Source organism: Pseudopipra pipra, chromosome 19 (assembly GCF_036250125.1).
Source record: "Pseudopipra pipra isolate bDixPip1 chromosome 19, bDixPip1.hap1, whole genome shotgun sequence".
In the NCBI taxonomy this organism is placed as follows: Eukaryota; Metazoa; Chordata; class Aves; order Passeriformes; family Pipridae; genus Pseudopipra; species Pseudopipra pipra.
The window spans coordinates 9001600-9015917 of record NC_087567.1 but is presented as its reverse complement, the minus strand read 5'-3'; the positions used below and the strand labels follow the sequence as shown (position 1 = coordinate 9015917).

The 14318-nt window shown below is 47.5% G+C and overlaps 2 protein-coding genes and 1 long non-coding RNA gene across 7 annotated transcripts in view; 2 read left to right on the top strand and 1 right to left on the bottom strand.

Moving 5' to 3' along the window:
• ERN1 (endoplasmic reticulum to nucleus signaling 1) overlaps positions 1-5587 on the top strand; it is a 32284-nt gene extending 26697 nt beyond the window's left edge. For both annotated transcript variants that reach the window (XM_064676370.1, XM_064676369.1), the window contains exons 15-22: positions 245-434; positions 909-1008; positions 1457-1656; positions 1859-2006; positions 2480-2607; positions 3180-3303; positions 3581-3648; positions 3840-5587. In XM_064676370.1, coding sequence (XP_064532440.1) covers positions 245-434; positions 909-1008; positions 1457-1656; positions 1859-2006; positions 2480-2607; positions 3180-3303; positions 3581-3648; positions 3840-4046 — 1165 coding nt within the window. In that variant the 3' untranslated portion in view covers positions 4047-5587. The remainder of the gene's footprint in view (positions 1-244; positions 435-908; positions 1009-1456; positions 1657-1858; positions 2007-2479; positions 2608-3179; positions 3304-3580; positions 3649-3839) is intronic.
• LOC135424801 (uncharacterized) lies at positions 11-4212 on the bottom strand. Its single transcript, XR_010435356.1, has 3 exons — positions 4100-4212; positions 2449-2691; positions 11-1987 (listed from the first exon to the last, which is right to left on the bottom strand). It is a non-coding gene; the product is annotated as an uncharacterized LOC135424801 (long non-coding RNA).
• Positions 5588-6082: 495 nt separating the features above from the next.
• On the top strand, positions 6083-14264 carry LOC135424780 (sterile alpha motif domain-containing protein 9-like). Of its 4 annotated transcripts, none has more exons than XM_064676367.1 (4): positions 6083-6354; positions 7502-7637; positions 8059-8103; positions 8647-14264. In XM_064676367.1, the coding sequence occupies exons 3-4, from the start codon at positions 8100-8102 to the stop codon at positions 13308-13310; spliced, it is 4668 nt and encodes a 1555-aa protein (XP_064532437.1). In that variant the 5' UTR covers positions 6083-6354; positions 7502-7637; positions 8059-8099; the 3' UTR covers positions 13311-14264. The 4 variants fall into 4 exon arrangements, with proteins under 4 accessions (XP_064532437.1, XP_064532435.1, XP_064532434.1 ...); XM_064676365.1 differs by having other exon boundaries at positions 7499-7637; XM_064676364.1 differs by having other exon boundaries at positions 7135-7637.
• Positions 14265-14318: the final 54 nt, after the last annotated feature.

The following is a 14318-nucleotide window of genomic DNA, read 5'->3' as shown; positions in this document are numbered from 1 at the left end:
GCAATGAATGTTGTGTTTGCATTAGGCCCTTTTAATTTATTTTTTATAAATGCCCTCACATACCTAATGTGAACAGAAGTGAAACTTTCTGCATGTGTCTGGAGTATTTTCATGCATTTTCTTCAGCAGCAAAAACTTTTATGTACTTCCCTAAGAAATGTTTAGTGCCCAGACGTCCCTGATTCCTCTGGCCACGCCTTGTGCACAGTGTGAAGGTTGGTGTGGTTTCCCTCGCTGCCTGCAGGGGCACCTTTGACAACCGGGATGTGGCAGTGAAGAGGATCCTCCCCGAGTGCTTCAGCTTCGCAGACCGGGAGGTGCAGCTGCTGCGGGAGTCGGACGAGCACCCGAACGTGATCCGGTACTTCTGCACGGAGCGGGACCGGCAGTTCCAGTACATCGCCATCGAGCTCTGCGCGGCCACGCTGCAGGAGGTGACACGGGGAACTGCTCCCTGCAAGGCCCTCACTGCCCTCCAGCTTCAGCTGCTCAATGCCTGACACAGGGATGTTCCAGTTACTGCCACCGTCACCTCTGTGACAATTCCACATTCCTGGGACAGGGGTGTTTTCAGACCATCAGGAAGACATCCCTAACCCTGGACTGATTTAAGGACAGACACTGTTGTCTTTTGATTTTTTTTTCTAGTCATTCTCCCCCTCCTACCACCCAGACTTTTGAAAGCTCTCTGCCCTTGTTGGTGGAGCACAGTGCTCTACAGAATTCTAGCCCTGAAATGACACTTAGAGATCAGCACCTTCAGCCAAAACAAAGCTCTTTTCCCTGTGTTACCAGCTGGCACAACGTACCCAGTTGAACCTTTCGGGGGGGGGGTGAAGTGCATGGATTTACCATTTATGCAGCTGCTGAGCAGTGTTGGGGCTGACTCTGCTTGTTCTCTGTTGCAGTATGTTGAGCAAAAGGCCTTCAGCCACCATGGCTTACAGCCCATCACTGTCCTGCAGCAGACGACGTCTGGGCTGGCGTACCTGCACTCCCTGAGCATCGGTGAGAGCCTCTCCTGGCAGGGCTGCATGAGGGGGACGTTCTCTGCACTGGAAAAAGAAGAGAAACTGCTCTGGTTCTGGTCTACCCACCTGGCCTAGTGGAAGGTGGCCCTGCCCGTGGCAGGGGGGTTGGAATGAGATGCTCTTTAAAGGTCCCTTGGAACCCAAACCATTCTGTGATTCTGTGATTTGATGCCAGCCTTGTCCCTGTAACATTCTGCTGCCCTGGAGTACTGAAGCTAGTCCTTACTGTTAGTGCAGGGGGCTGCATTTCTTGGATAGAAGTCATATAGAATATGAGGACTAGTGGTGATGGAATAAAAAAGTGATGACAATCCTTTGAAGTCAGCACTTCGGTTTAACAAGCCAAAGTTCAGCCCTAGGAAAGGTTCACTGAAAGAGATGCAAATATTGGGAGTGCTTGAGTGGTAAATGGGTGTTTGTAACAGTCCACAGAGACCTGAAGCCCCACAACATCCTGATCTCGATGCCCAATGCCCACGGGAGGGTCAAGGCCATGATTTCAGACTTCGGGCTGTGCAAGAAGCTGGCGGTGGGTCGGCACAGCTTCAGCCGCCGCTCGGGCGTGCCGGGCACCGAGGGCTGGATCGCTCCAGAGATGCTGAGTGAGGACTGCAAAGAGAACCCTGTAAGTCCTCCCCCTTCCCCAGGAGCAGCCCAGACCCTGCAATGCACAGGACTTGGTGCCTGGGCCTTCAGGCTCCGTTGCAGCTCAGTGTGCCATTCTGGAAATTTCCTTCTGCTCCAAGATGGAAAATAACCACCCTGTGATGATCAGAGTCTTCAGGGGGAAAAATATGTCCTTGCTCTTAAAGGTTGTTTCTTTGCAGACCTACACCGTGGACATCTTCTCAGCTGGCTGTGTCTTCTATTACGTGGTGTCAGAAGGTGGCCACCCCTTTGGCAAGTCCCTGCAGCGGCAAGCCAACATCCTGCTGGGAGCCTACAGCCTGGAGGCCCTGGATGCAGGGAGACATGGTAAGGACACACCACAGAGATCAGGGAGCGTCCCACGGTGTTAAGTGCCAACAGAAATGACAGAAATATGGCTCACAGGATTCCCAGCCTGGCAGCAGTGACAGTTCTACTCCTCAGGTACTCCTGAAGTAAAGGGCCTAAAGTTCTCATTTACAGTACTCCACAGCATCTCTGGGATACACATTTGGAATCCTGTGAAGTTATTTCCTGTAGTTAAAGGGTAGGAGAGAGCTGCACTGTGATATTCTTAGTCTCTGAGTCAACCCTTCTGCCTTCCTGCTGTTGCCCAGCATGTCTCTGAGGGCACACCTGAGCTAGCAGGGCAGGAGGAAGTAGAGACCATGATGAATTTGTGAAGTTTAAAATACTGTAAAAGTACAAAATGTTACATTTCCCCACAGCCTAAGAGTGTAGGAAAAATGAAATAAAACCAAAGAAGTACCATAAATTTCCCTGCACCCTTTTCCTTGCAGAAGACATAGTTGCTCGTGATTTAATCGAGCAGATGATAAACATGGACCCTCAGAAACGGCCGTCTGCCAGCTGTGTGCTGAAACACCCCTTCTTCTGGAGTTTAGAGAAACAGCTCCAGTTCTTTCAGGTTTGTGGTGACCTTTTCTCTCCTTGAGTTCTCAGGACTCCTGCAGACTTTGTTCACGTCTTGAATTCAGAAGCCACAGCCTTTCTGTGAGGAGTGAAGAGCCAAGTTGTAATACCTGGGAGTAGCTCCTAAGGAATTGGCTTAGTCACAGAGTCAAGTAGGTTGGAAAAGACCTTTGAGATCGAGTCCAACCTTTGACCCAGTACCACCTTGTCTAGGAGGCCAGAACATGCTGTTATCAACTTCCCTTGGTGTGAGGAAGGTCTCCAGCAGTACAGGACTGAGAATGTGGCCAGGGGGGTTTCAGGAACAGCAGTGAATATGTCCTGATCTGGGGTGGGAACTGGCTGAGGACCTGAGGCTTTATCTCCTGTGTGCTAAAAAGGCTTTGGCAGATGGTGAAACAAATCATCTCAGAAACTTCTGCATCCTATTCCCAAGCACTGTCAAGGAGTGAAGTGTAATTCTAACTTCATTACCAGGATAGGCTGTAATTGGCCAGAAGCAGCAATTTGAAATTGTTGGGAAAAACTCAGAAATAAAACTAGAAATAACCTGACTGTCTCCTCCAGGATGTCAGTGACCGGATAGAGAAAGAATCTTTAGATGGTCCAATAGTCAAGCAATTAGAAAGAGGTGGAAGAGAAGTGGTGAAAATGGACTGGAGAGAGCACATCACTGTTCCTCTTCAGACAGGTAATGGGCAGTGTTTTAACGAGGGGAAGGGAGTTAGATGCTGTTCCCAGTTTGCTGGGACAGGAAAGTAAGGATAACTTACTTTCTTACAGAGACAGCTTCTTGCACTGTCTCTGTTTTGGCACATGACCTTTACTTGTCAGTGAAGTATTTCTTCAAGCTCAAGTCCATGTTTATGTACTGAAACAGCCCTACAAGGATCTGTGGTGTGGGGACACACCGCAGCAGCTAAAACTGCATCACAACACAAGAAGAAATCGTGTCATTTCTCTTGCAGATCTTCGAAAATTCAGATCCTATAAGGGAGGCTCAGTACGGGACCTTCTGAGGGCCATGAGAAATAAGGTAAAGGACTCCTTTCCCTCAGCACCACACCCCCCCCGCTTGGTGCCAGCCTGTGCCATCCCTTGGTTTAGGCACTGAGCTCCTTCACGACAGAATAGGAGGTTTCCTCGTCCAGGAAGACCAACAGCTCTATTTACCAGAGGCTCCTTGTACATAAACTGAGCTTTCCCATCTTCTCTTTTCCTCCCCAGAAGCACCATTACAGGGAACTCCCTCCCGAAGTGCAGGAGACCCTGGGCTCCATCCCAGAGGACTTTGTGTGTTACTTCACAGCTCGGTTCCCTCGCCTGCTCCTGCACACCTACCACGCCATGCACATCTGCTGCCAGGAGAGACTGTTCCAGCATTACTACCCCGAGGACTCTGCAGAGCTCAGCCTTGCAGGAGACACTGTTTGAGGACAGGGATGGAGCTTTCTTCTCTGGGACCAACATTCCAAGCACAGGCCTACCTTTAGCAGGGAAAAGTGGGATCAAAGAGCTGAATTCTCTCTCTTTGAAGAAACCAAGCTTCCAAAAAGTGCCTTGTCCCTCTGCCTGCGCTGGATCAGGAGGTGGTGGGAGCCCAAGGAGCGAGAGGTAAAGCGGGGAACCCTGGGGATGGAGTCGTACTCCAGGGCAGTGTTCCAGACTGTGGAAGTGGAGAGCAAAAGCTGGATAAAACCATCACCCAACATCCCTGTACTGTGTGTGATTTTGTAACTGATGTGTTTTTCTACAAAAAGAAAAAAAATCAAAATACAGTGATTGAAATCATAATTACCAAGGACTGGGAACTGCAAAAGGAGCCCTTTGGTTGTAGCAAATCATCCGAACCTGCCATTGCACTGCTGCCCCGTGAGGTATTGGGCACACCAGTGATTGCAAAGGGAATCATTGCTCATTATCCAAAACCAGTAGGAAAGAACCACTGCTGGTTAATCTGTACTGCCCCAGAAAATTAGTCCCTTGTACTTGAGCAGATACAACGAACTTCTAAAAAATACTGACTTGAAAAATCAGTTCAAGGTTTACCTTCTTTGAAAACAAGCCTCACTGTTTAATATCCACCAGTATTCACAGAAGAGCTTGACCAGCCCTCCACTTAAATCACAGGGTCAGAACAGCTCTGCACAAGCCCGTGCAGGAAGCACAGCCCTGGCAGCCCAGAGTTGCTCCTGGTTCATCAGCTGTCCCTCAGCAGCAGGAAAACGGAGCCAGAGGTGAGAGAGTCCTGGGGAAAAGGAGCTAAAGAGGAGACAAGGAGAGTTGTCAGGAGCAGAGAAACCAGGGCAGTGTTTAAGGGGTGCCATGGAGCTGTTTGTGTGGGCTGGGGATTCCATGCCTGGCAGCCTGGGTGTGTAAGGATGCAGTATTTCTTTTCACTAGCCCTGAAGTTTTGACAAAGCATCATGTGTGCAAAGGATGAAGAAATGCTGAGTTCTGTAATGTAACTGGGGTGTTCTTTTACTATGTATTTATTTAAGGTATTTATATTTATTTAATTTTTACTACAAAGTGGTATCAAATCCAAGAGGCACAGGTATGAAACATGCCAAATCAGTCTTAATCAGGTTTGTGTTTGTATTTAATCACCTCATAAAAACTGGAAGAGGAAAGTGATACTGCATCTTTCAATGAACTAATTAAAGGAGAAATTACAGAGTGGGAATTTGTATGACTGTGCCATTGTGTCTTAAACTAATAAATTATTGCCAGTAATGTGTATGATTGGGTGCATACAGCTACTTTAAAGGAAGCTTTTTTCCTAGTTTTATAATGTATGAGAGCAATTTACCTAAGATGCCAAACTGTGCAGGTTACATGTTTCTAAAGCTTGAAAAAAATAATGGTAATTTTACCTAAGAAGATTCAAAGCCTATTTCATATTTTTGTACTTCTCATGTAAAGTTCTTTTATAAATCTACTAAATAAAGACTTGTACTCAGATTAAAACCCCACAGCTCTTAGTGACAATGTGTGTCTGGGGTCTGCTGCCAGAACTGGGCTGGGGGCAGGGAGCAGGGAAGAGGCTCCTGTCTGAGCAGCCTGTCCTGCCTCCCTGGAAAAGAGGCACACGCCTGATTTTTGAGCCTGCTCGAACCACTGCCTGCCTGCTAATCCCAGATGGGGCTCCAGTGCAGGAACCACACCGAGCTGCTGGGGTGAGTGAGCACTGAGCCTCCTGGAGGGCCTGGGCACCTCACTGTGTTACTGTGACAGGCCCCAGGCACCATCACCTCCTGGAAGCTGAGGCAGGTGAGCAGGTAAGATAAAATGGCTGCAAGAATTTGTGCTGCTGTGCAGTCCAGAGATAGCCATAAATTAATTTTTTTTGGTGCAACTGAGCTGGTGATCACGTGCTTTCCAGGAAGAAGAAAGCTGGCAAGACAACGTTGTCTGCCACACACACCCTGACACGTACATGGCAGTGGGGCTTTGCAAAGGTAGTACCACCCAGTAGCACCACCCTGCTCAGAACGGGGTGGAGACTTAGTGGCTCATCAGGACTCTCTCAAAAGTAGTTCCTTTTTTTATTCCTGGCAATCAAACCCACAGGAGCCCTGCAGAACACACACAGTGCTGGAACTGCTGCCCGTGCAGCTGAGACAGGCCCCCCGAGCCTGACACTGCAGCTTGGAGCACCTTCCCTCCCTCCTGTGGAAAAGCCTTTCCTTGCAGCCAGGACAGCGCCGGAGACGTCCCCGTTACCCGCGGGCTCTGCCAGGTAAGCCTCCAGCCCTCCCTGTGCCCAGGGGCCCTGCGGGGGAAGGGGGTTATTCCCAGCCTGGCAGGTTACCTTCCCGGGAGCAGGCTTTAGGAAAAGCAAGCCTGTCCCTCCAGTGCCCCCAGCCCAGCTCTGCCCCTGACATCCCGCAGGGGTAAGAGCTCCTCGGCAGCACCAAGTGGGCCTGTCGGAGCAGCTCAGGGAGGTGGGCACAGACCCCTCTGCCCCCCGACACCTGCAGCTACACCCCTCCCTGCCCACCCGAGCCCCGCTGGAGCACACATGGGCTGCAGGGACCACGAATCCACCGCCGCCCCCGGCTGCTCTTAAACCCGGGGGGTGTCAGGGGCCCGCGGGCCCCTCCGGCCGCGCTCCCGCAGCCCTGCCCCCCCCTCCACTCCAGTTTCGATTCCCCGACAAATTTCGTTTTTGATCCTTGACTTCGCTGTCACAGTGTCGCTGTGGCACAGAGACAGGCAGGGGAAGGGGGGGGAGGATCCACCACAAGCCCCGCCCCGGGAGGTGACCAGAGGAACTAAAAGACCCGTATTTCAGGGACACTTTTTGCTCTCTTTCTCGGGGAAGGCTGCACCAAGTATCAATGGAAATGTCTCCCACCATTTTCCCAACCAGCCTGTTCAGGTCAACTGCGAGGGATCCCCTCACACCCACAGCACACCAGGGCAGTCCAGTAACAGCCTCCCCTCAGAGCCACCTGCCCACACCAGAGCTCTGCAGGGCTGACCAGGTGCTGACAGGCTAAGTGTGACTCTTTTCTAGCATCCCCTATTCTACCAGACCCAAACCAGCACCTTCTGCCGCACTCACCTCGCGCCAGGCCGCGGTCCCAGGTTCCCTCAGTTACACCTCTGCAGACGAGTGTTGCTTGCACAGCACCGTGCACTGCCTTTGTGCTGCTCCTGCTGCACCTCCAGAGCTGTCAGTGGCACTGCTGCAGGCAGGGAGCTGGCACAGCTCCTGCACCTGCTGAGCCAGCAGAGCTGAGGTTTCACACTGTGAGAGAAGGAACACCACCACCACCACCCACCCTTCGCTGTGACCTGTGCTCGCTGGGTGGCTGTGGCTGCTGTGTGAATGTCCCGTGCTGGGATGCTGAGCAGGTGTATTTATCCCATTCCTCCAGCAGTACAGAGCCAGCTGTCCCTGCTGTCCCTCTCTGAACCCCTGGCAATGGATGTGAAGTCTCGGGCGAGGACACCGCGCTGAACAGAAACCCTTCTGCTGGGTCAGGCACTGAGCTGAACTGCTTCAGGGAAGTTTTGGTGAGCACCAGAACATGTGGAAAAAAGAGGGAGAGGGGGTGACTGTACTCAGAAAAAAGAGTATGAGGGAACAAAAGGTAGGGAAAGGGAGAGTGAGCAAGGGATGGAACGTGGGGGATGCAGGGCCTCCTCTTTTCCAGTATCCAACAGAAGGAGCTGTCAGAAGGGCTCAGCTGGCAGCACAAGTTTCTCCAGCAGTTCCCATTTCTTTCACACCCACGTGTGTCAGGAGCACCAACAGCTGCCTTCCCACAGAACAGCTGTACAGAGGCAGCACAGCTGGCAAGGCCAGGCTTCCAGAGATACAGAAGTGACCTGGGACCAAAAAGAAGGGGAGAAGACTGGGAGAACACCAAAGTCAGCTTGAACTAACAGGAATGTTAACTGTAAATCTGAAGACAGTTATTTTTTCCCTCTCTAGGGTTTTGTGCATTAACAGCAGGATTTCCCTCACCCAAGACAATGGGTAAGTATTGCTTTCAGAAAAATTTGTACTTTATATGTAGCTATTTGGTTTTTAATATCTGCATTTTAAGGATTCATCTCTAGTGGGGAACTAATCAGTACTCTTAACATCATCTTACGGTTTGTACTGATGCTACCTTCCTTTAACAGAAAATAATCAGCCTCAAGTAGGTAAATGATCTGCCCAAACCTCTCCAGTTAGACAATCCAGCCCTGTCAGTTCCCATAACCTTATCACATCATTCCTTCCCTGCAAAACATTTGGGTTATTTCCATGACTCCCCATCAGGATCACTTCCAAACCTCCTTCATAGTTTCCTGCTTTGCTGATTTATTAGTCTTGTACCATTGCCTAGGACTGCTTCTGATTAAGGTTAAGGATACTTTGTCATCAGAGCTGACAGTCTTGAGAAGTTGAGATGTGCTCTCTCACTGTGACTGGTAGAAAGAAAACAATCTAGCATTCAGTGTGGCCAGTTCTGCCTTGTCAAGCACGTTGACATGTTTTTAGTTTATATTTCTAATACATAATTTCAACTTCTAGATTACCAAACATTACCTGTGAATGACTGGGATGAGAACCATGTCAAATGCTGGCTGGAATCTACTGGAATCAAGAAAGAGTATGTAGAAAAACTATACACAGAGGAAGTGACAGGTCCAGCACTAATGGAACTGGATGAGTCTTTCCTCAAAGACATGGGTATGAAGGGAGGCCAAATCCAGATCTTAATCCGCAAGAGAAACGAACTTAGGCAGCTCCAGGGCAATGCCCAGCAAGCCAAGAATTCCAGCAGCAAAGTGCCGGACAGAAGGGAAGCACAAAGAGCCCCCGTGACTCCCAGCACTGCCCCTGCTCAGAGCACGGCTGGGGGAGGCAGCTCTGGGGCCACGGGAGCAACCAGCACTGCCAACACAGCTCCTGCCTCTGGCAAGAGGCAAAGGAGGTGTGACAAGGCCCAGCTTCAAAGCCCTGAAGAGGTCTTGGAGCTCAGAAACTGCCGACCCTTTAAAAGTCAGGATGCTGACTTCAAGTACGTGAAAGACACAGTTCTTGCTCCAGAATCAGGAGTCACTGATTTAATCATTCCTTGCCATGAATACAAATCTTTGGCCACTGCTGCAGTACTGAACAAAGAGCAACTGCAGTCAAAGTTTGCCTCTGAAGTGATCAGATTTGCTTCAGCCTGCATGAACATTCGAACAAACGGCACCATCCATTTTGGTGTCATGGACAGTGTTGAGGACAAGGGTTGGAAACACGGACAGATTGTTGGCATAAAGGTCAAAAAGCGAGAAGACTATGTTGATGCACTGGATTTATATATAGAAAAGTGCTTTTGTGATAATTTACAGGAAACTGCAAGGAAATGCATTCACCCACCTGTTTTTGTTGAAGTGATTTCAAAAGACCCTCAGGCACAAAGGTTTGTGGTGGAGGTTGACATTGAACCAACATACACCTTAGTAAAGAAGAGCTGTTTTGAAGTGTGTTTGCCAAAATACAACGAAAGCAGCCACAAGGTGATCCTGACCAAAGAGCCAGCTCTCTACCAGAGAGTAGGAGCCAAGTCTGAACCTGTGCAGCGCAACAAACTCACTGCCTTTATTCAGGCTGTGCCAGACAGGGATGCTCAGAGAGAAAAAGCTGAGCTCTCCAGCACACAAGTGCACACAGAAATACCTCAAGATTTAGGAAGAAAGTTATCAATCCTGTTAAATGATGGCAAAAGCTATATGGATGATTCCCTGCGGTACATCCTTGTCACAAACAGATGTGAGCAGGATAATCTGAACTATATCAACTTTCTAATGCACCTGAACATTTTCTGTGTCTTTGACTTTGATGAACATTCCAATGTGTCAGGGCTGTGCAGCAAGTACAAAGAGCACCATGAAGCAAGTTCTTACTTTTTACAGGATTTTTTCAATGAAATTAAGACCGATACCCCTCCCTCTCAGAAACTGTTTGATCAGACCAGCTGGATATTCTGCAATGGGCGCAGTGACTTCCTCGGGGATGAAAAACCTTGTGATGAAAACACATGGATTAGAACGAAAAAAAAATACCTTAAGAAAGTAATTACTTGTATCTGTGAGGAAATCCTGCCACAGAGGTCTTTCATTGTGCTTTTCCTATTGCTATCACCAGTGCAAAAACCACTTGTGGACACTTTTCAGGAATTCTATACAGAGATGAATGGCATGGAGTACATCATTTGCATTGCAGAGTCCAGAGAAAATTATGGAAGGTGGGCTAATCTGGCTCAGGCATCCTGCAGCATTGAGACACTGGAACAACGCAGTGTTGTGGGCATGAAACTCAGTCACATCGATGCCACTGTCCAGGCAATGCTGCCTTCCACAGCTGAGCCCAGACACCTGCCTGTGTCCACTGGAGGGGTGTGTATACTGCCCTCAAGGGAAGAAGAGAAACTCTACTCCCTTGAAATCCTTTGTGCTGACCAATGTGATGATATCAAACCAAACCATTGGACTGAAAAACAAATACAAGAAATAGAACAAAATTTTTACCGAGGGAGAAAAATCATCTGGGAAAACTTGTGGCTTGCTGATAAAAGGCTCTGTGGGGACATCATTGAACGGGAAGCGTGCAAGGCCGCCAGCAAACTCCTGGATGGTATTTTACGAGGCAGTGTCCTGAACTACCCTGTGGCCAAACTAAAGATATTTCACCACCCTGGAAGCGGTGGAAGCACAATAGCACGGCAAGTTCTGTGGAAAAGCAGAAAGCACTTCAGATGTGCTGTTATCAAGACCTTATATCCACCTTCAACTGTTTGTAACCATGTGCTTGCACTTAAAGATTATGAAGAAAGAGAAATCACTCACTGTTTTCCTGTGCTCCTCCTGATCGAAGATTACGATGATGAGTACTTTGAAGAACTACAGACTGTGTTACTGGAGGCTGCAGCAACCAGGAAAATGAACACCCCCAGACCTTACTTCATCCTCATATGCTGCAGACGATGCAATGACCCTGAAAGTCTCTGCAAGGCTTCTCCACTGGACACAGTCGCTGTCACTCACAAGCTGACAGAGTCAGAGAAAAGTCTGTTCAACACCAAACTTGAGAAACTGAAGCAGAAAGATGTCAAGCCAGAGTTCATACTTACATTTGTCCTGATGTGCGAGGAGTTCAACGCCACGTACGTGTCAGACCTGGTAGCGCACACACTGCACGGCATAGACCTTCACTCCCGGGACACCTGCCTGATGCGTTACGTGGCTTTGCTCAATTGCTACGTACCCAATTCCTATGTTTCCCTGTCACACTGTGAGGCCTTTCTGGGACTGGGGGCATACACAGAGAGTACATCAAGAGTATATGATTTCAAACATCGCTTGAGTGAACAAGCGAGAATGATTTTTATCGAGCTAAGGGAAAGTACCAGTTACATTTCATCTGTTCGGATAATACACTGCCTGGTTGCAAAAGAAATTCTCCATCAGCTTTCAGGAAATGAATCTCAAAGTCAACTTGCAATGAATCTTATTCAGGAAAAGACACTGTTTGAAAACAGATTTGGACGAGAAGAATTCATAAAGTTTATCAAACATCTCTTTATTCGAAGAGATAAAAGAAGCAGGGGTGACAACACCGACACGCTCTTCTCCCCATTCATTGAACACGTCTGCGAAGCTGAAGACTGTGAAAAAGCTATTGCTGTTTTAAAAGCTGCATATGAACTCCTTGGAAAAGATCCTTTTTTTGCCCAGCAGGTTGCCAGGCTAAATTACATCAATGAAAAATTCGAAGATGCAAAACATTGGGCAGAGGTTGCAAAAGGTCATTTGCCAGATGACTCTTTTATTTTAGATACAGAAGGTCAAGTCTACAGGAAATGGTTTAGTTTCACTGTGGATAAAATGACAGAGGAGGACACCCCTGAAATGGTCATCAAGAAGATAGAAATTGCTCTTAAAGCTATGAAATGCTTCAGGGCTGCACAACAGGCTGCGAAAGCAGAACGTGAAATTATGAACAACGCTGGCTTTCATGGAGAAGTAGAAGTAGGTTGCCGACTCCTCCGGTTCCTGTCCACAGTCCCTGTATTCCGCAGAAGTCCAGAGGGGGAATACACTGAGCTTGTGAAATACCTCACCACAGATTACATTCCTGAAGAGATAAAAAGAACATGGGGGAGGCTTCACTCCCGCCTGAAGGGCTTGCGCCAGAACCTGTACAATGCTCTGGAATGGATCTCAGAAGAACTAAGTTATTTCCAGACAGATAAAAACCAAGACAAGGATGATGAAAGTGATGAAAAGGAAGAACAAATTTATAATCCTAGAAAATGGCTGAAAAGACAGTCTGAGGTATATGCTAAATACTTCATCTCAGCATCACTTATTGAGGAGAGCAACAACGGCCCTGAAACCGAGCTGATCAGACGCATGAGCATTTACAAGAATGGTGGAGGAAATGTCACCAATATCCTGTCGTTCTTAACAGAAAAGAAAGAGAACAGGTCAGCTGAAAAGCTAGAAAGGATCCTCAGTTTGTATCCAGACAACCCACTGAGGGACAGGCTGGAGGACAATGACCTGATCAATTATATTTTGTGCCACATCACCTTAGCCTGCTTAGCACCAGGATCAGCCAAACTTCTTCCACTGCAAACTCTTCGTGAGCTCAGTACAAGATTCTTCAAAGCAAAAAGACCATTTCCAGCAAGTGCCTATTTTTTGCTCACCTTGCTGTACTGGCCAGATGAGGCACTGGACAAAGACTGTAATCCAGATAAAGATGAAATTCTAACTTCAGCCCTTCAAACCCTGAAACGTTTATGTGACATCAAGAGGAAAGATGTCCCTACCAGGAGGAGAAGAATCTACACCCATTTTTTTTTGGGAAAGGGTTATGGCCTAAGTAAGATTGTGCAGAAAGTTAAAATTGATAAATTAATTACAGGGCCCTTAGATGAGAGGAGAATGAAGTGGCTACATGGAACTGTATGGAATATTCCCAGGATTCGTGACAGTCTCAAAAGAGTTTCTGGCTGGACAGAGGACAGGAATTTGTTTATATATGGTCACAAAAAGAAGCTCCCCATCCTGGCACTCCATCATGAATCAGTGCCCCTTGGAAATGAAAATGTGACCTTTTATTTAGGCTTTTCATTTAATGGGCTTGTGGCTTTCAATATTGAGGTTGAAAACGATGCACCCCGCAGCAGAACCTAAGGGGTGTAGCACTGTAACAACAGGCACTGTGCTCTGAGAACATACAGCACTGCAAGTGTCTGCTGACACATCGGAAACAAAAATGGGACTGCCCTGGCTGAGCACCAGGGAGCAAGAAAACCACAATTAACTCCTTGAAACCTACTAGGAAAGTGTACCTTGATACAAGCCTTTGATAGTTGTGGAGTCACAGAAAGCAAGATTTCAACCTTAAGACAGCAATAATTGCTGCCAAAGACTCACTATTTCTCTTCCCCCCAATATCTGGAGACCTGAGCTCTGGAATAAAACAGGTCTAAGTGGGATCCCTTTCTTCTCAGTTCACATATTAGGATTTTAAGTTAATTTCTGGGTGGTCTTGATCAGTAACAGAATTTGTCCAGTAACATTTTTCTTCCTGAATCAGCAGCAGAGAAGTGAACTCACACCACACCCAGGGCTCTGGCTGTAACACACTCCGCTGTAACACACACCCAGCAGAGCAGCAGTTTGAAAGCAGACTTTGCAAACATCAGATTTGATAGAAAACAGGCCTCAAATTTTATCTAACTCCACTGCTTCTCTGGGTAAATATTACCTTATTAGATATATCTGTACCTGGGGCGGGGTGCAGACACACGAGCAGTTAAGACGTGGATGACATAAAAGATTATTTGTAAGCACTGTTATGAGTCCATAGTCTAAACAATTCCTGCACTTGGTGAAATGTTTTTGCATTATCATCCAAGAAATGTATACATAGTACAAGTCTTAAATTTATACCTATTCTTTGAGAAATGCAAGGGAGTTTGTTTTTTAGCACTGTTTACAATGATCATGTTACATTCAGTTTCTAATAATAAAGCTGTCTGATATGGCTGGAGTTTTGTATTGTTTGACAGAAGATATTGTGACTGAAATTGCCAGAAAATGTCATATAACATTTTTTATCTAATAAACATCCTTTATGAAGAATTACCATATCTACATGAGCTTTATTACCCTACCTGAAGATGTAGTTCTAACAGT